Here is a 23458-nt window from a genome sequence, read left to right as displayed (position 1 = left end):
GAACGACACACAACAACTCATTACAGGGATTTCAGATTTCACTAATTATAGTATACCTAATATACTTCTTTTCAAATAAGCTGCAAAAAACCTCGTAAACAAAACTTAATAGCCGGTTACCGCCAGCGCTTTGGTCAAGATGATGTCATTATTTTTTTTTTAATTTCAAAGTTAAATAACTCTGTTATTTTCATTTTATCTTAAAACTGGCAAAGAGAAAAGATTATTATATTGACTAGATCTACCACCCCTTAAAATATCTGCACTTGTTTCTGGTACACCCTGTAATAGATCTGAGTGTCAAACCGTTCTCAACATTTGCTCCCCGCGACACTCTAGGCAAGTTCGATGTATTTAACTAGCCTGTGTGCACATGTAATTCGTTCGCTTGCAGATCGCGGTTGCAAGTACCAGAGCCGGATTGGGACTTCTAATTTCACTACCAAAAATGACATTAACCTACAATATTTATAGACAGTTGAATATTTATAGATAATAGATTTTGGCATGGTCGCTTGACAAATTTTGTTAATGCCGCTACTGCTTATAAACCGCATATAGGTACTACAAATTAAACATTTAATCCGCTACAAAGAGATTTCTCTGTTTTTACATTCTGTCTATGTAATATCGACGAAACGTTTTAACACCCCGACGACATCGTCGTCAAACGAATATAAACAACATTCCGATAGGGCTGTAAAAGCTCGGAAGCGTCTCGCAAGAGCGGTCTAGTGGAAACAATCCACGGTTTTTGCCCGCTTCGCAAGATTATTCCTTTGCCGACAAGGTTCCAGTTTCCGCGGAAGTTTTAATACCGTTGCATCTTTCTCCCTATCTCTCTCCCTCTCCAAGTAAAAGGGATGATTAAAAGGGTCCGATGCGGAAAATGGTCCCCGTTCCGGGTCGATCATCGGCTCACGCGGATTTTCTCGATCGGCATCCGATTAAAATTTTTACACAATGGTCGGAGACGGAGAGAGACCGTCTTTTCTACGAGTTTGCAGGAATTAAGTATTTTTCGTCGACGAAATTGAAATATGTTTGTAAGGGTTCTTTTTAATTTAGTTAGAAATAACATGATTTGATCAGATGATATTTTTGGTTATGAATGCTTATAATTTTTTTAATAAGAAGAATAGGAGAAAAAATAGAATATTAATTAAAAAATTAATATTTTTCGAATTTAAAGTATTTCAAAATTTTTGACGGTTTCGCAAATATTCGCTTTTTTATTATATTACAGAATCCAACTGTATGATTATTAAGCTCAACGTATTTTTAATCAAAACCTAAGACGTGAATAGAAAAATATACTTTTCACAGAGTGCCTATCAAAAACTTTCCGCCAATAGGGGTTGCCACGGTTCAAACTTTTTCCTACGGTCCCGGCAACAGTGCGGTAAAAATCATGCAGCCGGATCTTAGACTATTACTGTATGCGTAATTATTTGGACATCGTTTGTTATATTCAATTATAATTTAACGTATGTTTGGGACTTTCACTCTAAACAAATTGAGTTGGTTACTTAAAAATTCCCATAAAATGAAATTCTTCAAATAATAAATTCTCCAACTTCCCTTGCCAAGACGGCAAAAGCTGCTTGTGGAGATTAAGAGATCATTTTAAGCTTAATATGCATCCAAAGATGACGGGATTGCGAACGAAGTTGCAAGATTTTTTTAAATGGATAGGATTGGAGAATGTAACCTAAGGATCACAAGAGGACCACAATAGATTCGAAAAAGTTGCAATGGAACAGACCGATAGCCACCTCAAAAATTTAATCTTAACTAACTTTACTCACATAAGTGAGCTAGCTTTCAGACTATTATTTAATGAACTTGTTGCAATAGCATAGCCTGTATTATAATAGACTGTATTTTTCTGGAGCAAAAGAGTAAAAGAAAATCCATTACAGGCTTTAAAACTATGGAACCAAAACTCTTTATGTTGCATGACAGCTCCACGTATCTTCTAACATTTATTAATAGTCGGGTATTTGACAAGAAATAGTTCAGCCGTTGGATTTCGGGTCGGCGATTTACGAGAGCCGATGTCGACTACAATAGCCCACAACAATAACCGGGACACAGGGAGCAACAACAGAGTGCAGCGATATTCCTACAGAATGAATGAACGAACGGCTAGAATACAATTGCATCATAGTTCCGGTGTATATGTTGTTCCTGCCCCTGTTCTGTCGAATCCAATTCGCTGATTTATTTCGATGATAAATTAAGAAACTACGTGAAAATGTCACAGAAATTTGTTATTGTTCGTGTTCGGATATCTTTTGCCAAACTTGCCGAGAAATAATTAAAATGCAAAATTAAATTTTGTTTTAGTGTAATTTTTATACTTATTCAAATTTACATACCGTTTTAGAGAAAATTTCAAAAAACATGAAAATAAGCATGAAGTTCTAAAAATCAAAAGGCGTTTCTATGGTAAATTAGGTAATTTAGATTTCATTCTTTGATAGATTGTTATTGATAGAATTTTAAATAATGTCATATTTGTTGCTGTTGCTGTTTTAAAATGTTAGAGAAGCACAAAATTTATTAGTTCAATGCTAGGAAAAGGGAGATAATAGTTATCGGAAAATGTGATACTTTAACAACAGCAAAAAATATGACATCAATCAAAATAAGTAATAACCATGGTACAAAGAATACAAGGTATGATATTGCGCAGGTTGGTCGCTACATCACAGGTGATAACAGGCGCTATTGGTCAGCACGCTCCGCGCGCCAGTTCAAATCGTCAAGATGTTGTTATAAACCTGTTTTTTTTTTGTTTATATACCGTCATTGAATTATCGCTAAGCAAGTTACTGTGGAGCAGTGCATAAGGAGTCTCATAATATTTTGAAAATTATCCCGAGTTATCCTCGAAGACGAGGGATAATTTTCTAAAAATATTCATGAGCGAGAAAAAAATTCCGGATTTAATATGACCTCGTGCGGTATTCGGTAAGAAAATTCCACATCAAATTGTGTTTGAAAATCAAATAATTAAAATGTATTTTTCGATTTTTGGTCGACTTCATTATTTAATTACTATGGTAACTAAGTGACACCCAAAACTTGCCCAAAACTATTTCAGTTTTGAAGTTGCCAAGCGGCACGACTTAAAAAAATGTTTCGCTTCGGTCAAGAAAGCAAAGAAAATATTCGCCAGGAGATTAATCAATTGACACCCGCGAATACTAGGAAATCGAAGTCAAACGTATGGAAGCAGTTTACAAACTTTTGCGCAGAAAAATCGTATGATTTTGACAGAACGGATATACCTGTGGAAGAACTGGCGCTTATTCTTGAAGACTATGGGTTCAACATGCGAAAAAAGAACTCTGAAGACTACAAGGAGAGTGTTATCAAAGTTTTATGGCTCCACAGCCAAGCATAATAATAAAACTCAAAATTCAAAGTGCTAAATGGAAAAAAGGTGAATAAAATAGTGTTTAAATATTATATATATATATTTCATTAGACATAGACATTTAATTCAGTCCATTCCAAGTCCTACAGAAGGGAGGTATCCAAAGAATATAGAAAACATCTCAGCTTTGTAATTGAAATGTATCAAAATTATCATGTAAACAAATAAAAACCAGACTCTCAAAAAGATATTCTGTCATTATAAACGTCAAAAAATTTCCAGAATAATTCGCTGTTTGGTGCCCACAAGGAAAAAATGTTCACTAAAATTTATCCGTTGCCATGGTGATTTGTCAAAAAACACGTTTTGATTAATTAAAAATTACAGGTGTGGAATTTCCTCTAAAATGGGATTAAACATTTTAGAACAAGCAAAAATTTTTATAAATATTGCATTTTTCTCAAAATGTTAATAATAAAAAAGTTTTTCTCTCTCCTCGTTCGTAAAGACAACCCGGGGACATACTCTATACCTATAACTGAAAGAAATATTTTTCCATTTATGTTAATAATATATACAGGGTGTTCCTTAATGACATTCTAATATTTAAGGAGGTGATTCTTGGACCTATTCTAAGAAAAAACTTCATATGAATATTTGTCTTAAAACTACTCAGATACAGGTTGGTAAAATTTTCTAATTTTTTTTTCAGTATATCTCTGATGTTATATTATTTGAAACACGATTTCCATACATGAAAATGCTTATTTTGATATACAAAAAAAAATTGTTTTATTTCTTAATTTCCTTCTAGCTGAAGCACATCCACATAACATAATCATTTCCGCACAACAGTCACCGCATCAGATTTAATTTTTTTGAGCAAAAACTATGCATCGGACGAAAAAAATCAAGAGATAAAAAATGTTTAGAAATGAATGGAGATTTTGAAAATAGTTTTTATTTTAAGAGAAGTCAGTGGTGCACCACTTTTTTCTCCAAAAATATTCAATGTAAAACCCGTATGGACGGCACGGGTTGAAATAAATAAAATTCTTTGTACAGCAAAAAAGGTATTTTGATGCATATAAGACGTGTAATTAGGTTTAAATCAGAGTTATTATGAAAAATGTTTTTTTTTTTTTAATTTTACCACCACAGGGCAAAATTTTCTAATTTTATCTCAGGAATTAAGATGTTTAGGATATACTTTCGTATCAAGTTTTTCTCTTCGAATAGGTCCTAGAATCACCCCCTTAAATATTAGCATGTCATTAAGGGACACCCTGTATAATATCTTTGAGTGGCATTATCTTTAATATTAAATTTTCACGACATCTCGATTTCTGTACAGGGTGAGTCTTAAATAAGTGCATATATTTTTAGGGGTAGTATATTTGGATTCCAGACACACGTCCATGAGGTTTTTTCGAAAAAAAAAATCTGGAATTTATTGAAATTTTTTTTTGGAAATTGTTGTTCAAATAAGTCCAAAATAACCGAGTTATTTTACTGAGAAAATAAAAAATAAATTTTTATTTAAAAAACGGTTAAGTTTCCGAAAAAAACGCTTAAACACGTATATTTTATTTTGTTTTTTTACATATTTTAAGATTTTTTAAAAATGTATACAGGGTGTTTCGAAAAATCTGGTCATTGATTAATCACGATCCTGCTTAAAGCGCTTGACGTAAAAAGCTAATTTTTGGAAAAAAGATTGGCTTTAGGGTGTAGAGGTTCGAAAGGAAGGGATTTTCCGAAACTCGAATTCTAAGGGGGTGAAACTATCCCTCAAATATTAAAATATTTTTTATTTAAAAGCCGGTGAGTTTTTCGGAAAAACTCTTAAATACGTATATTTTATTTTGTTGTTTTACATATTTTAAGATTTTTTATAAATTTATACAGGGTGTTTCATAAAATATGACCATTGAGTAATCACGATTCTTCTTAAACTACTTGTTTAAACCTGATTTTTGGCAAACGGATTGACTGTGGGGTGTAGAGGTTTGATAAGGAGGGGTTTCTCGAATCTCAAATTCCAAGAGGGTGAAAAGGCCCCTCAAATATTACAATATTTGTTATTTAAAGGACGGTAGTCTTTCGGGAAAATGCTTGGACACGCAAAATTTATTTTGTTTTTTTACATATTTTATTTTTTTTTAAATCGTACAAGGTGTTCCAAGTTATATGATAATATCGCTATATTGTTTTTTCTCATGCTGACATAAATGTGAGAAAATTTTATCCAGTTTGTATGTTAATGGAAATTCTTGCTTTGCTTTATCATCACCATTACAAATGATTAATTCGACGCGAACGAAGTCGCTGGTACACGCTAGTAAATAATATAATTTAAGCAAAATATTTATATTTTTGCTTAAATTTTGACAACTAATGAATCTTTTCTGTTTTTTTTTCTTGTAAATTTAATCAACACCTATGTTGCGATATTATCAAGAAATTATGCTTTTTAACTAAAAACTAAAAAAATCTAAAATCTTATAAACCAATTCCAAATTTAAAAAAAATTACTAAGAAACTCCTAGACGTGTTCCTGGGTTCGAAAATATTACATTATTTAAGACTCACCCTGTATATTTTGTAGTACTATGTTAGCACAGATGTAGCATTTGTATTATTTTTATTAAAAATGTACGCTAAAACTTAAGTCTCACAATTTTATATTCACACTCCAATCCGGCACAAATAATTTTTCAATTTTCCACCATTAACGCGACTAGTAGGGAGGTGGCGAAATGAAAAACGGAATTGGCTTTTCGAAAATGTGCGACACGTCGTCCCGTCGACGCCCGGAAAAAAGGGAAAGAGGAAAATATCGCGCCGAAACGTGATTGGATCGGAAAAATCGCGGCAGTCGGGGCACGATCGACGTTATGAAGGGAATAACGGGTTAAGTACGGACCTGAATCACGCAAAGGGTTACGAGTGGGTTGAATACATCGACTGTGAGTGTATTTCAATATATACAGGGTGACCCAGGCTTTCGAAAAACTTCTATATCGTCAGTGAAATGTGATAAACTGCTAACTCCATTATTTCTAATTTTACAGGAGAGAAGAATTTTACAAACAAAAAAACATGTACAGGGTGGGTCAAATTCGACGCTTTTAAATGGAAACACCCTTTTCTATAGGAGATAGACAAAAACTAATATCGGTATGTGGAGCTCAATTTTTGTCGAAAATATGATGGTGAAAACCGCATATCGATATCTGTTACCGTTTCGGAGTTACGGGGTGTTTTTCAAAAATATGCATTTTTAACAAATCGCTGTAACTTTTGCTATGGAAAACTTTGTATTTTTATGAAAACATTTCCAAAGCACCTTTTACGTAGAATTTAATGGTTTAAGTATAATTTTTTAAAATTAATAATTTAAGAATTATCAACAGAAAATTTGATTTTTTATATGGGACACCCTGTATATTTTTAATTTATTGAAAATAATTTAAAATTGCCTTTCCAAAAATATAACACACTTGATATTTTGCTCGATTCCTCTTCGAGATATAGAGTATATAAAAATTCGCCCGCTTTAAATAAGTAGGCTTGAACGGCACCGGCTGTAATGCAAAAAAATTCGAGCTGTGAGTATCAATTAAAACGAAAATAATATTTGCTATGAGAGATGCAAAATTTTATAACAATTTAAAATATATTTAACCAACATCAACACATTTAAACTATATCTAATAACAATAAAAATAAATAGCAAACCAAGACATCAGGTTTTGCTACAGGTGTTCTACATATCGACCGTCTTCTGTTATGGACAGACGAGGCAGTTTTTGAACATTTCTCGCGGAATTCATTAACTCAGTGGGGGTGAAAGATACCCTCTCATAACTGCTAAGTATTTCTAATTCTTGTCTAGATTATAGGGAAGAATAAGGAACCTTTATTCTTCCGCAAATATATCCATAGGATTAGATCCATGGGCACTAACTCAGGTGGCCTCGACGGCCAACGGCTGGGATCTTGGTTAGCTATTCAATTATTCTTAAAATTGGCTGCAAAAATTTGCTGATAACTTCAGCGTTCAGAGGCGGTGCGTCCGTCGTCTTGCTGGAAAAATATGTTTTTGAGTTTCATTAAGGGTATAGGTATATCATCAATAAGGGGTCCAAAGCCTACTAGTTAAAAGTGGCGAACTTTTAAAAATTCTGTATTTCGAAGGGGATTATAACAAAATATCAAGTGTGCTATATTTTTGGAAAGGTAATTTTAAATTCTTTTCAGTTAATTAAAAATATAGAGGGTGTTCCAAATAAAAAATCAATTTTTCTGTTGATAACTCTTAAATTATTAATTTTAAAAAAATTAAACTTAAACCATTAAATTCTACGTAAAAAGGTGCTTTGGAAATGTTTTCATAGAAATGCAAAATTTTCCATAGCAAAAAAGTTACAGCGATTTGTTAAAAATGCATATTTTTGAAAAACACCCCGTAACTCCGAAACGGTAACAGATATCGATATGCGGTTTTCACCATCATATTTTCGACAAAAATTGAGCTCCACATACCGATATTAGTTTTTGTCTATCTCCTATAGAAAAGGGTGTTTCCATTTAAAAGCGTCGAATTTGACCCACCCTGTACAAATGGTATAGTTTTATCAAATATTGTGATTTACTTTCTACCTTGTAGTCAAAATTTATATTTAATAAACTGTAAAGTATATATATTCCTATGTTTTATTAAAGTTACTCTGATATACTACTATATCAGTGTAACTTTAAAACTAAATCCTTTGAAATCAAATATAAACATAAAAAATATTTACAGCAGAAAAGGCGAAGGCGCTGGGTTAAACGTAGTTTCTACTAAGAACACGGAGGGGCGCTTTGACCCAAAACTTTACTATTAAGTTTCATATCTATCTTAATAGAAGATTATTTTCTTTTATCTATGGTTTAGAAGCAAAACATACAAGTCTAAAAACGAATAAATTTTTAATGCATTTTTAAAGAACTGAAGTAGCAGCATTTTGGACTTAATGAATATGAAAATAATTTAAAAATTAAACTTATAATTCTTAGAAGATATGGTAGAATCCTTCCATGCTTATCCTAATTTTAATACAACGGTAGTAGACCGACCTTGAAAAACAGTGCGTGATTTTATTTTTTTTTTAATTTTTATAATTTTTATATTTTTTTAATTTTTATAAAAATTATGTATCATTTACGTGGAAAAATGTTGAAAAAAGTAAAACTGATTAGGTATTATGGAAATTGTTGTACAAGTAGGTAATGGTTATTTAAACTATTTATAGCACGCCGATGAATTGCTCGTATATAGAGAATTTCGTTTCTTCATTACCCTTTATGGATACCCCGTATTTACAGAATGGATCGACGCAGGGTCGGACTGACCATATTATACCGTATGATCGAAAAAAAACGGTGTCCAGTTGGCTGAGAAATGACGATCGATGACATTTCTATATAAATTTACATATAAAATGACAACGATCTTCATTTCATAGTCATCGCTGACGCCGTTTATTTTCGATCATACGGTATATATAGCTATTAGGGGCGCCCCAACCTTCGCGGACCCCCTTTATAGTTCATTATTTATTCTTAACTATATTTGCTTTTGCATTGCATTATAGAATTGGCATTGCATTGGTTTACCTTATCATTAGGGTAGTTTCCTCATTTCTATACAGGGTGAGTCTTAAATAAGTGCAAATATTTTCAGGGCTGGTAAATCTCGATAAAAGAAACAAAATATTTTCTCTTTACCGTTTTTTTCAAATAAATCCAAAACAACCGAGTTATTTCACTTTTAAAATTTCCAATTTTTTGCTATAATTTTGAGAATCATTGGATTTTCTTTCTTGTAAATTTAATCTACTACCTATGTTGCCATATTACAAAGTACGTTTTTAAACTAAAATTTTTAAAAAAATCCATTTAAAAAAAATTCGAGCAAAAAACCTCATAATCGTGTTTCTTGGGTCGAAATATACTACCTACCCCTAAAAATAAATAATTACCAACCAATTAAATATTAGTATATAATTAAGGAGCACCCTGTATACTCACTGTGAGTGCTGTAATTTATTGAGCTTAGCGATAAATTTAACCTATTTTTGAAACAATAAAACAAACAAAACTTTTTCGACTGTAGTTTTTCGCAACGATGCCGATAATTTTTTTTTCGGGGAAAAACTTGTGCCAAGAGAAGAAAATCCTCTAAAACATTCGGAAAGCATGCGGGAATGAAATATATCGGTATGAGCAGGATTTACAGACGCTTTTCCGCCACAGCGGCAGGTCCGTCGTTAGTTTTTCCTCGGAGAGCCGTAGAAAAACAAAAAAAGTGGGAAAATCCGGAAAAACTTTCCCAAAGAAAACTTTATAAGAAATCGACAACAAAGAAAAAGTCGATGCAGGTGTTTAGGGTGGTTTTTCTATACTTTTTAGGTCTTTAAAATGTGATTATTTAAGTAAACTTGGAAGTTTAGTGTTTATGCTTGTAAAAGTTTAGTTAAAATTTCATTTAGGGGATATCTGGGAGTACAAAACGTATTTAAAGTTTATAAGTTTCAACTTTTTGTTTGAAAATAATTCAGTATTGAATATATTTTTTAAATCATTCTCGTTTTAAGACATGAATGTTTACCATTTTTTGATAAGGAATGTTATTTTACCTGCCCAGAAAAAAAATTTGTATTAGGATCGTCTCTATAAGAAAAACTTTCTAATTATTAACGTTTTGAAAAAATGCACTCTTCACAAAAGTTTTTGCTTGATCTAAAATGGCTAATCCCGTTTAAATTTTCCAAATATTTGTATATTAGAGAAAAATAAAAAAAGAAAAGATTGTTGAATTTTCCTGTTCTAAAGTCCTAGTTTGTAAGGAACGTCAGTTACACAAATTTAAACACATTAATTATTACACATTAAATATTTCTTGCCTGTGAATGCCAACTAAAAAATATTTTGACACTGCACCGGGCAAAATTTAATAGACATCAAATTTACCTGTCGATATGAACAACAAGGGTATGAAAAAAGGAGTAATATTTAATGGAAACTGTGTAATAAACCTTTATTCTTGAAGCTATACCTTATACAGGGTGACACAAAGAAGTTCCGAAAAAGTTCTGTATTTGGTTTGTGATTTTTAGTTCCTTTTTTTTTCAGATTATGAGGAAAATGGTCAAACGCATTTTAACAATATTTTTGTAAACATATAGGGTGATTCAAACCATTCTTCAAATTAAGTTGTATATTTTTAAATAGGTAACACTATGTATACCGGGTGCGTCTCAAAAGTGGCTTGCTCCTATAACTTTTTAATATTTTTAGATAAAAAAAAACGAGATGTGGTATGTTAGTATATGACATAAATTAGGATTGATTGATTGATGTATTCAATTGATTTTGGTCACTTTCTGTTTGGTAGTAGTTGGTAGTAAACTTTCGCTTAAAAAAATTTTATTTTAAATTTCAATATAGAGTATCACGGCTGTGTCAAAAATACTATTTTTTAATCAAGGAGTCTGAGAAAAATATATTTGATCGTCAATGGTTAAAAGTTGCTCAAATCGTATTTTTAACCATATCTTTTTTTTTAAATGGCACAAGGGTGGCTCATTATCATATTTGGAGAAAGCATTTTATTACGAATAATTTGGTACTACACACTTTGTATTTCGAGTCAATTTGTCGTTATGAACCGCATGTTATAATTTCAAATAAAACATATTATGCCAAAATGTCAAAAGTTGACATAAGATATATCATTCTATTCAGAGTGTCATTTTATATCGAAGGTGCCATTTAAAAATCAAAAGTTGTATTCATTTCCGATGAAACAGGAAGTGACCAAAAACAACTGAATAAGGCAATCAATCCTAATGTATGTCATATATTAACATACCAAATCTCGCTCGTTCACAACCAGTTTTGAGACGCACCCGGTATTTATAGGGTGAGTTAAAACTAAATATTTTGACTAATTTTTCTCCACTTAAATACTATTTTAGATATGGGAAGTGCTTAACAAAACAATACAAAATTCAGAGTGTTGGATTTAAGACAGTGGAGAAAAATACATTTAGCTTTGACTCACCCTGTATATATCAAACAAGACTGCAAATTTTGGAATACTGAATGTTGAAGAATACACTATTATACAGTACTTCCTGTTATATGAATAGAATATAGATAAAAAATAACATAGATAAGATATAAACCCCAAGATCACGTACGAACCCGAAGTAATGCCATGCGGCGGTTCCGGGTAAGGGGAGAGAGGAGCTGACTCCTCGGGGGTGGACTTTTTTAGTGGGTAACAATTCGACTCCCACACTGTTTGGAGTTCGTCTCTATGATCGTCTCTCTCGAGATGGTGATGGGAACGAACACCACTCGCCTATAAAAGGTTTTTTACCACCCCCTCAAAAAAAAAAGTACTTCCTGTTCAAAAAATAAAATTTTTCGAACACTAGAATTTAAAGGACTTTAGATAAGCAACAAGTTTAGTTTTAAAACGGTTATATTTCAAAAACCACTAGGTATACAATATCACATTATGGTATTTTTCGAATGGAAATTTAATGGCAAATCCACTGAGCTAAAGATACACAATACAGGATGAGTCTTAAATAAGTGCAAATATTTTCAGGGCTGATAGATTTTAGAAACATATTTTCTCTTTACCGTTTTTCAAATATAAGACGAAAATTAAAAAAAATGATTTTTTGCGTAAATTTTGAGAACCACTGAATCTTTTCTGTTTTTTTTTCTTGTAAATTTTATTTACTATCTATGTTGCAATATCATCAAGATATTATGTTTTTTAACTAAAAATTTAAAAAATAGTTATTTATGATATAAGTGCTAAAAGTGGTAGATATTTTATGGTCTCATCCCTTCGAACAAAATAAAATCACTTTTAGCACACATATAATACACTATTTTTTCTACAAACAAGTTTATGCTCGTATATATCAAGGTATTATTACTTTTTACGTTAATGAATAATTCATAATATGTCATTCTGATATCAAATTAATTATGAAGTTTATGGTTGCTAGGGCAACAATTATCGCTTCAGTGTTAAAAGTAAATCACGTGACTTACTTTTAGCACCAGTGCTAAAAGTAAATGACTTTTACCATCAGTAACATAATGTCAAATTTTAGGCACTGACAGCATGCGTTAAAAATTACATTTATACTGATCGTAGAAAAAATCCATTTTTTTTAAATTACAAATTTTCATTTTTTTTTCGCGAAAAATCTCATTGTTTCTGGTGACAAATTATACTACCCCTTAAAATATTTGCACTTATTTAAAACTCACCCTGTATAGTATTCCAGTTTCTCTAGTTTTAAAATATGAATTTTGAATTACCCTGTATGTTGACAAACATATTTTCAAAATGTGCGTTACCATTATATAAAAAATTGAAATGAATATCACAAACCAAAAATCTAATACTGTTTGACCAGCGGATCTGAAGCTACGGAAGGAATGCGAGAAAAAAAAATCGATATTGCCACGTTTATCTATAAAATTGCAAAATTGCCAGACATGAACTATAAATTTCATATATTTTTATTATATACCTATAATGTGTTTAGCATATATTCTGACGTATATTACTAAGGAATTTTAACGTAGTTCATATTGTTGGATATGTCTTATTTAATAATTTATTTCTTTCATTCTGTATAATCTGCTTATTATGGAAGGTGAACATTTTTCAACGATATCATTGGCAAACCGGCATCGCCGCGCATGGCCACCTATTCATCGAACATGATTGGCGAGAGTACGTCACAGGATTTATTACCACGCGGTTGCCATGGCTTTTACGCCTTTCCTATTCGCTATCTTTATCCCCAACTTCACGGTCTCTTCTAAAAAGAGTAGAAATATTGAATACTATTGAAATATCCAGTGGCGGTGTCATTCTTTTGATCATTATTACTTTCTTTCATGATTTTATACCGGTTATCCTAAATTTTATTCCTATATTTTTCGTATATTTAATAGTTAAGTTATGTTTTATTGTTTTGTTATCTTGTTATAATGTTTTTCGTTCGTAGTTTTTAATTATTAATATTAAGTTTGATCGTATATTTGTGTTTTAAAATGAATAAATTTATTAAGGGTAAGTCGCTACATAGCCAGACAAGAGAAATAATAGCTAATTTTTATAGGTAAGTAGAATAATAATAATATATGTAATTATTAGAATATTAAAATTAAATATTGGCTAAAATGAAAAGCACGCATTTTACCTAAATATTTTAGCTAAACTAAAATAAATATAAATAAACGTGGATGAAATCTCATTTGGTTTATTTTCTTGTGTTCATAATAGGGTTTGCGACGAAGAAGCTACAGAGAGTTCGCTTAAGTTGCCGTTTAAACGTAAACTTGAGCGGATATCTCTTTATACCGGAGTTAGCGCATCGGCTATAAAAACATTCACACAGAAGATAAAAAAAAGGCTGGAAACTAACCCCGATAAAATGATATCCAGCCCTGGAAAGAAACGACCACGTGAGACTGCTGTTGAAAAGCTCGACGACTTTGATTTCCAAGTGGTCAGGTATTTGAAAAATAGATTTTATCTCGAATTCAAAGTCGTCCCCACAATTTGAAAGCTTTTGCAAAAATTGCAGGTAGAATCGAATTTTCCTTTGGCAGGGAAACGCTTATGGGGTTATTAAAATCAAATGGATTTTTTTGGCGTAAATGTCAAAATACCAGATAAATATTAATGGAGCGGCCCATTATATTGCAAAGAGAGATATAAATATATACGCGAAATTCGAAAATATCGCCAAGTATTATCTATTTGGATGAAACATGGATAGACAATGACCTAACCTTTAAAAAGTGCTGGCGGAGCGATACCATATATGGTATCTGAGTAAAATTTTGTTTTGTTTGCGCTTCCAAAGTTAACTATTTTCAAAATTTTTTTTTGCTGGAACTAGTTATATCTAAAATTATGTATATGTATTACAAAAAAAAATATAGTATAGTTAGTACAGATATATAAATAAATATACCTCAAGACTCAGTCTTGATTATCTGCTAATGATGCTAACATGGTTAGCGAAACGTGCGTCCAGTATAAAAGTAAAAGTGTTCTGGTTTATTGTGCTGATTTAGTGTTTTATTTTACTGTGTAAGACCAAAGGTTCCAACCCCCAGCTAAAATTATTTCTTCTATTATATCTATTAACAACACATAATAATAAAATGATTCAAAATATTTAAGGGAGCTTTAATAAAAGCTTTTAGTGTGTTTATCTGCTAACTCAACAGTAACGATTCAAGCAGCATAAAGTTTTTTGAAAAAAATTATTAATCTGAATATTATATTTATGATACACATTATTTTCATAAAACACCGTACGCCCATGCCTATTTAATGAATGAAATTGGGCGTGTTTTGTTTACAACTGCGTTCCCCTGCCGATACCCCGTAGCTTCAGATCCGTTGGTCACACTATACCTACAGAGCTTTTTTGGAAGTCTGGGTCACCCTGTATAAAGAGATATTATAAATTTCTATTCTATTTTTTTTTTAATTTTATATGATTTAATAAGTCACTTAAAAAGTAACTTTTTTTGCTTTTTTAGGCGACTAGGTGATGAATCGTTTATTTCAACACTAGATGAGAAAATAAAAATATTTACGTAATTAGTTACGAAATAAAACTTCTTTCAAAACATCAACGGATTATGTGACTTTAAATATACGGAAATTAGAAAAAAAATCGACTTACTCTACGAAAATTCCTTTGGTGAAGCCATAGAAAATATCGGAAGCCTGCAACTTGGCGGGCAGCGCTGTCCCGCCAAACCCGAAATTTCCAGCTATCATTTCCATGTCTGGATGCGGAATTCCTCCCTGCGGAAAAGCGACGGTAGTACCGAGAAGCGACGGACGGTGCCAGGAAACAAGTACCACGTGGACGGAACGCGTATTCGCGATTCGAACGTTTCACCTCGAAAGAGAATTCGCAGTGTGTCGTCCAGCTGTCTAGCGTAGTGATAAAATCGACGCATATTTTCGAACGTTTTTTGCGAGATTTGTTTTGTTTTTTTTTCTTCTGAGCTGAGCTCGTACTCTACCTATTTGAGCGTTTTTAACGCTGATAAAAGAATAAAATATTTGAATGTTTCAATAATATTAATATTTTATTTACCAAACATATTATCCTGAAGAATTTTCTACATAATGTTTACAAAATAATTAAGACAAAAATATTCTTAATTAATATTGAATGCAGTCTTGAAATAGCAAGAGAAACCTATTTGGTTTATGATTTTAATTATGTTTTTATTATTAATAATTATTATTAATACATAATGTATTGAATTTTTACTAAGCGTTCTAAATATACAGGTTGGTCCAACTTCTATTCGGTAAACTTCGGCAGCATATTCTGCAAATATATTAAATAAAAAAGTTCACATAAATGTGTGTTCTAAAACACATCGTTTCGGATTTCGGAGATACACGGTGTGGAATTTTCATTTTTATTTCGATTTTTTCCTAATAATTTCTAAACTAATGTCGATATTTGGATGAAAATTGGTATGTGGGAGTTTTTTGACAAGGGAAATTTGATTTCGATGTCAATAAGGCTTCTACTTGTAGGGGACACCACCTACATGTTTTTTAACTTGTTTGAAGAGTAATAAGTTTTCGTCCGTTGCTGTATAAAGCCGCTGAGTGAAAAATTTCCGCTGTTTTTTTCCAGCATGCCTCTTGAATAATGATTCTTAAGATACTTGAAATGTAAATTTTCAATACATGTCATCATTGAAAAAAATTCACAGTCCTTTACAAAGATGCAACCGGGGGGCATTGAAAATGATGAATAAAAACGTAAAAATATGATTAGTGTTAATATGAGTGTATTACATACATATGTTTAAATAACGAACTTAACAAAAAACAACAGATTTAAACATTCACTGAAAAAGTAGTAATGTTAACATTAAATAAAACATTATCAATAAACAATAATAATTATGCGATCGCACCTATCCGTAAAACAAACAAGCAAAAAAACAAAATAACATACAAAACATCAGTTTAACATGATGACAGATCATGATCGATGACAGATAAAGAATTCTTATACGGAAAGTTACACTTTACGATATAATTTTTAACTGTTAAAGGCAAACCCATTTAAACACAAAACTTTTTAATACCTACTACTGTATCTAAAAAGACATTTTTTTTTAAATTACTAAATTATTAGCCACGCTTCTGTTTTTCTTGAATGTTGTGCGTCACGTCACAGATTAACAGGCCCACGTTTGCACCACAAGGCGTGCTGCAGACCACTAGGTAGACCGGTCGTAGAAATTTATGTTATACAACTTGTAGTCAATCTACACAAATATTATCAAAAACTTTTTTAAAATGTGTTCAGATTTTGTTAAAAGTATAGGTCAAAATCGCAAAACTTAAATTTGATATGAGTTTCTTAGTTTTTATCTAATATAGTGGCGAATTGCAAAAATGCCTTTTCAATGAAAATTAATCAGTTAAATAAAATAATTTAATAAATTATTAATTATTTTTAATATATAATATAACATATTTTACTTTGCAATTTTTATAAATATTCAGACTCGCCAATATCGTAGTCCACCGTGTCCAGCCTGTTTAACCAAACGTAGGCCGATTCCTCTTCGGCGGCGTCGTGACCCTGGCCGATGGAAGAGTCTTGAAGACGCTCATCCGCGCATAGGAACAACTTGACTGCGTAGCGTATTGCGTATTAATCGATTCTGAAACTTTCTTTCTCATGTATAACATGTTACGCAAGTTTATTATTTTAATCTCGATTTTAATAGATAAATGTGTGAAATACCACCTGAATATCTTCCGCCATGACATGTTGTTACTTTTTTGTTATGGTAAAGTGATTTGTATTTGGTTGATGAATTTCAATAATCTCTTCTAATTCTTTCTGTAGAATTTCATTCTTCTAGACCAAATAGTAAGGAATTTTCATACAACAAATTATTCGACATAATTTTACACTCTAAGAGGATGAATTGCCTAAAATCGCTTTGCGTAGCTAATTCACTAATCACCAATGCCATTTAAACGAACCTTTGTGCTAATATTTATGTATCTAAAGCTGGCGGTATTAACTGACCCCTAAAATATCTAAAAACTTGATATATAATCTAACTGACACACCAGTGACAATGACAAATAAATAATTTATTTCTGGAGGTATTTTGTATAGGTGTTTTTCAGGTATATTTTAGTATTTAGTCGTTTTACACAAAGAAATAGCCATTAAACAATATAAATAAATAAATAAATAAATAAATGCCTTTATTGTCAAAAAATTTTTCAATTTGTGGACAAAGGTAAACTAACAAACAAAGTAAAAAATAACAAGGTACACAAACAAACAAACAAAAGATAATACAAAACATTATACAAATAATATTGTCAGTCTTATTGTTAAAATAAACATATATAAATGTTTACAATGTCAAAGAACAAACAATTTTAAATAATATTCAAAAATATTTAGCCAGTTCATAGCAAAATATCAATGACCTCTAAATAAATTAATTTCGATGTTATTAGTAAATATAGCAATAGCAAACATTAGACCAGTGTTTTCAAGATCAAATTCGATTTTCAATTCAAATATAATTCATTTACGGCGTAGAAAGCCTTGTCTAGTAAATAAGAGTTCAGTGCTTTGCGAAATGAAAAAAATTATGTTATGGATTTGATTTCAAATGGCAGGTGATTGTGCATTTTTTTCGAGTTGTATAGTATTGAACTTTTAACTAACTCTGAGCGTGGGGTAGGTAGATAAAGATCTTGCTCCGCGTTCCTGAGTGGATAAGTGTGAGATGACCTTCCTTGAGAAGCTGATACATGTTTACCTATTAGGAAAATGGATTCAAATATAAATAAGGAAGGAAGAGTCAATATTTTTAATTTTTTAAAAAAGTTCTGCTGTTTAGTCCCAGTGAATATAGAACAGCTCTCTTCTGGAGCCTGAAAATGCGGTCAAATTGAGTCGCACAACACGTACCCCAGAATGGAAGGGCATACCTGAGGTGCGACTCAAAAAGTGCATAATAAACAGTTCTAGCCACTGACAAGTTAAGCTCCTTAGAAACAGTACCTTAATGCAAAACAGGCAGAGCTCAATTTTTTGACAAAGCTTCGATATGTATGTCCCATTTCAGAGAATTGTCCACAACAAGCCCCAAGAACTTTACAGATTTGACGACGTCAATGGTGGTGTTGTTAAGTACAAAAGGCTGCAACGAGTTTTTATACGACAAAGCTTTAGTTTTAGAAATGTTGAGAGTCAGGAGGTTCGAATCGCACCAAGATTTAATGGTGATTAAGTCATTTGATATAATCCTATGAAGTGCCGTGATGTCCTTGTTGTTCCAAGTGAAGCTAGTGTCATCCGCAAAAAGACATATTTTGCCACTGATGTTTATGTTAGCAATGTCGTTAATAAAAAGAAGAAACAAAATAGGGCCTAGTACTGGGCCTTGTGGTACTCCACATTCTATTGGCTTGCTAGAAGACAACGTGGTATCCACCCTCACAAGTTGACTTCTGTCGCTCAGATACGACTTAAACGATTCGAGAGATGATCCCCTGAACCCACAGTGCTGCAGTTTATTAATTAAGATCTTATGATTTACACAATCGAACGCCTTAGAAAAATCACAGAAAATTGTTGCTGTAGAATGATGGTTGTTTAGGCTGGAGTAAACATTATTAAGCAGGGAAAACATAGCGTCATTTGTGGACTTGTTGCTTCGAAATCCAAATTGATATTCAGTAAGTATTTTGTACTTAAACAGAAAAGCCTTCCAAAAGATACCAGCCTTCTTTTAACCAACCTTTCTATGATCTTAGATAGCGTTGGAAGGAGTGCAATTGGGCGATAGTTAGAAGCTTCATCTTTGTCTCCGCCTTTGTGCAGAGGAATGATTATTGCCGTCTTAAGACATTTTGGAAAAATACCATTTTGGAACGACATGTTTATTAAAGTTGTTAGGTGCTTCAGAGTGCTTTCTGGCAGATTTGAAAACATTTTTAAAGTTAGCCCGTCGGTCCCAGAAGAGGATTTATTTTTGATGGTATTAATTGTACTGCGAAGCTCTTCAAGAACTACGGGCGAAAAAAAGAAACTGTGTAAGTTTACACACAGAGATAAGAAAGTGGATCATGAGGAGGGCATATGGTATTAGTTAAGTTTTTCGCTACATTTACAAAGTAATCGTTAAGGTTCTCAGGCGAGGTAGAGATATTGCTAGACGAAGAAGCTTTGTTTCTCAATTCATTCACAATAGACCATGTTTTCTTAGCAACATTACCAGAATTGACTATTCTCCTATTATAATAAAGGTCCTTAGCGGCTCTTATAGTCTTATGATAAATTTTTCTGTATAGTTTTACGTAATTGTGGAAGAGACTGTCTGAGAATATTTTTAAGTGATATAATGAACGTATGTTTTTAGAAGATATGCGTAGACCTTTAGTGATCCAAGGTTTATTATGCTTATTTTTTATAGGCCTAAGAGGAAAGGATTTGAACGCTAGACTGGTTAATGTTTTTACGAAAATAGAAAATTCGGTGTCGACATCATAAGAGCTAGTATCCCAGTTGGTTGTTTTACATGTGTCTGAAGCATTCTTTTCTGAAAAAATACGGCATAATTTACGAGGGGCATTTTTGATTTTGGACTTTATCGAAAATTCAGTTAAAACTGCTTCATGATCAGAGAGACCCGAGCTAAAGACGTTGCAGGCGATGGAGTTAGGATCAAAAGAGGACACAACATAGTCTATAGTACTAGAACTGGTATTGGATATTTTGGTAGGCGAGCCTACATGCATGGCTATTCCAAAAGAATCAAAAATGGACTGAAGAAACTCCTGAGCAGCACATACACTAAGAAAGTTAATATTAGGATCACCACACAAAATTAATTTGCTTTTTAAGGACAGGGACTCAAGCAAGCTTAGTAGATTATGACAGAATAATTACACGTCAGAGTCAGGTGTTCTATAAATACAAATAATGTAAAGGTCATAAGCATTATGGTGGACAATAGAAAATTCGAATACTTTTTCAGATAGCAAATCATTGTACCTACTATATAACTATAGTTACCTCGTTAAAAGTCGTTGTTTAAAGACATTATCATAGTACCTCCATGAGAAAAATTTGTTCTATTAAATCTAGCCAATGTGGTATAATTTTTAACAAACGCAGGCTCATCAAAATTTAACCAGTGCTCAGTTATGGCAATGATATCTAATTCAAGTTCTTCTAGTAAAAGATATAATTCATCTGTTTTATGTCTTAAGGACTGAATATTAATAAGGAGTAGACCAAGCTTGCTATCGCTTAACTTTTCAGAGGGTGTTTGATCCTCTGTTCGCGTCAATTCAACTAAAAATTTTTACTCTTATTTGGGGAGCCACTGGAATAATATTTGCCATGAGTTTCCCTAATCTTTTGAAGTCGTAGAAGGCTCTCCGCAGAAAAGAATGACCTGAAAGCTGAAAGATCTGCATCAACTTCAGTTGAACCAATACCATAGGCGTTGTGGAAGCGGTAGTACAACTTACGCAAGGACTCCAGGTCACTAGGTAGCCCTTCTGATGCAAGCATCAATTTGATGCTGGTACTAGTGTGTCCTTCAAAACACACACTGGATGGTTGGTCGTGAAGATAGGCAAGGAATAGCCTAAGAGATTTCAAAATGGAGGGGTCCCTCAACCTGGCCAACACGTAACGTCCATTTACCGCATCTGAGTCCTGAGACAGCCGTACTATAGGTGGGGTCATCGGGTCCATAACTGCCAAACCATCTCTCTTCGCACTTCCCTGCACAATAATTTCTGGATTTTCCATCCGTATAAAAATACTTCTTAACAAATCTATACATACATACTTTTCATTTAAAAAAAGACTCAAGATTGGTGAAGCGGTTTCGGCGGGATGGACATAACAAAAAAAACCTTTGAGCTTTTATATGTATGGATTTGGATTATGTATGTAAAAAAATCCGAAAATTTAAAAACCGTTTTTTCATCCCCCAGTATATGAATTTAGGACACACTTTGTATATCAAAAATAAAACTTTTAATTAGACCCGTCTGAAATAAATAATCTTAATAATTCTAGAAGTTATCGAAGTCAAAGTATTTCAAAGAAGTTCAATTTGGCCCCAAAATGATTTTGAAATCTTGCTTTTAAAACTCTTTTAAATTTTTCTAACCACTTCCATTGACTGAAACTAATTATGTATGTTTGGATAGAGGGTTTATGGCGCTCTTCTGTGGCGGTTTTATATTTCTTAATAATTATATATAAGGTGTTTTAGAACTCGAACCAAAGTCGAGATTTTGCAAAATCTGAAAAAAGAAAATTTCTCGAAAATAATAAATACTGAAATGACATTTACCCTCTATGGATAGAACCCTACCTATGGTCCCCTATAAACTGTATTACTAAAATAAATAGCTTTGATATATAAAGTTTTTAATTTTCGCTTTTCTTGATATACTCCCCTGATTTTATTTTATTTTTCCAGAGCACTAATACTCTCTTTATATGCTATTTTTTATTTCTAGAAGGATGATTTGAAAAATAAATATTTCGTTCATATTATTGATGTCACTAAATAAACCCTGGTATAATATGTTATACTTCTTTTCGTACAGCAAACTTTCATTCCCTATTCTACCCTATTCCCAATTCATACCCTTAGTATGAATTTCATAAATCCCTATGTCCAAATAATTAACTCATATTTTTTAAATGATCCTTTGTGCAAATTTTTATGTGTATAATCCAGATGTCACGAAGGTTTATATAATTTTTTACTAACTTTACCCATTTGGTTGATGAATTTCAAAAATCTCTTCTTATTCTTCTTTCTGTAGAATTTCATTCTTCTAGACCAGATGGTAAATGATTTTCATACAATAAATCGTTCGACATAATTTTACACTCTAAGAGGATGAATTTTCTAAAATCGCTTTGCATAACTAATTCACTAATCACTAATGTCCTTTAAACGAACCTTTGTGCTAATATTGATGAATCTAAAGCTGGTGGTATGAACTGACCCCTAAAATATCTTAAAACTTGATATATAATCTAACTGACACACCACTGACAATGACAAATAATTGATTTCTGGAGGTATTTTGTGTAGGTGTTTTTCAGGTATGTTTTAATATTTATTCGTTTCACATAAAGAAATACCGATTAAACGATATAATAATACTTCTTAACAAATCTAGACATATATACCTTTCATTTAAAAAAAGAATCATCAAGACTGGTGAGGCGGTTTCGGCGGGATGGATGTAACAAAAAAAACCCGTTGATCTTTTATATATGCATCCCACTTCGGTGTCACAAGCTGAATTTTTCAGGGAACGAAGTACAAGTACGTGATATGGGGACCCTTATTCCAAAAGTAGTTCAAAATTAGACCGGGAAAAACGGCACTATCATCAAAAATCGATATATTAATACCACCGTTTAGAGAAAACAAATACTTATATTTTGGACCAGTACAAAATAAAGTCTTCGTAGGGAGTAATTTTTTATAATTATTTACAAAAAAACATTTCCATTAGCGCTTATGACCGAAAAAAACTTTAAACATGAATACCTCATTTCAATCATGCGAAAATTTGGTTTAAAAATAGATTTTTTTTAATATAACTTTCATTTAACGAAAAACGAAGGCCTAAATGAAAAAAAGAAACAATTTAAAAGTTTCGCTTATGTCTTGACAAGGTAACAAAGCAAACCCCATATTTTTTGCTTTTAAACTAATAAAGATATATCAATAAACAATTAGCGATGTAATGGTTTTTGCGCGCGCTGGCCGACTGCCGCCGCTGCGTCGGGATTTTCTATACCCTTGTATATATGACGTCATGGTGTGGCAAATGTAGCATTTTAATTCGATTTGGGCTCCCTTATATAGGATAACAGAAACATTTTCAAT

At 32.1% G+C, this 23458-nt stretch overlaps 1 protein-coding gene across 3 annotated transcripts in view; it reads right to left on the bottom strand.

Annotated features, from left to right (window-relative positions):
* Positions 1-23458, bottom strand: part of LOC115880255 (CUGBP Elav-like family member 1) — an 863877-nt gene that overhangs the window by 513936 nt on the left and 326483 nt on the right. The window contains exon 1 of one of the 3 annotated variants that reach the window (XM_030897436.1): positions 15181-15423. The exons of the other annotated variants lie outside the window; for them this stretch is intronic. Within the exon in view, the coding sequence (XP_030753296.1) occupies positions 15181-15284 (104 nt within the window). The 5' untranslated portion in view covers positions 15285-15423. Of the gene's footprint in view, positions 1-15180; positions 15424-23458 lie in introns of those variants that run through there. 3 annotated transcript variants of the gene reach the window in all.

The sequence above is a fragment of the Sitophilus oryzae genome, unplaced genomic scaffold (assembly GCF_002938485.1).
Source record: "Sitophilus oryzae breed Bouriz unplaced genomic scaffold, Soryzae_2.0 scaffold_1620_pilon_pilon, whole genome shotgun sequence".
Taxonomy (NCBI): Eukaryota; Metazoa; Arthropoda; class Insecta; order Coleoptera; family Curculionidae; genus Sitophilus; species Sitophilus oryzae.
Note: the sequence above shows the minus strand (reverse complement) of the source record. Positions and strands in the feature narration are given on the sequence as shown.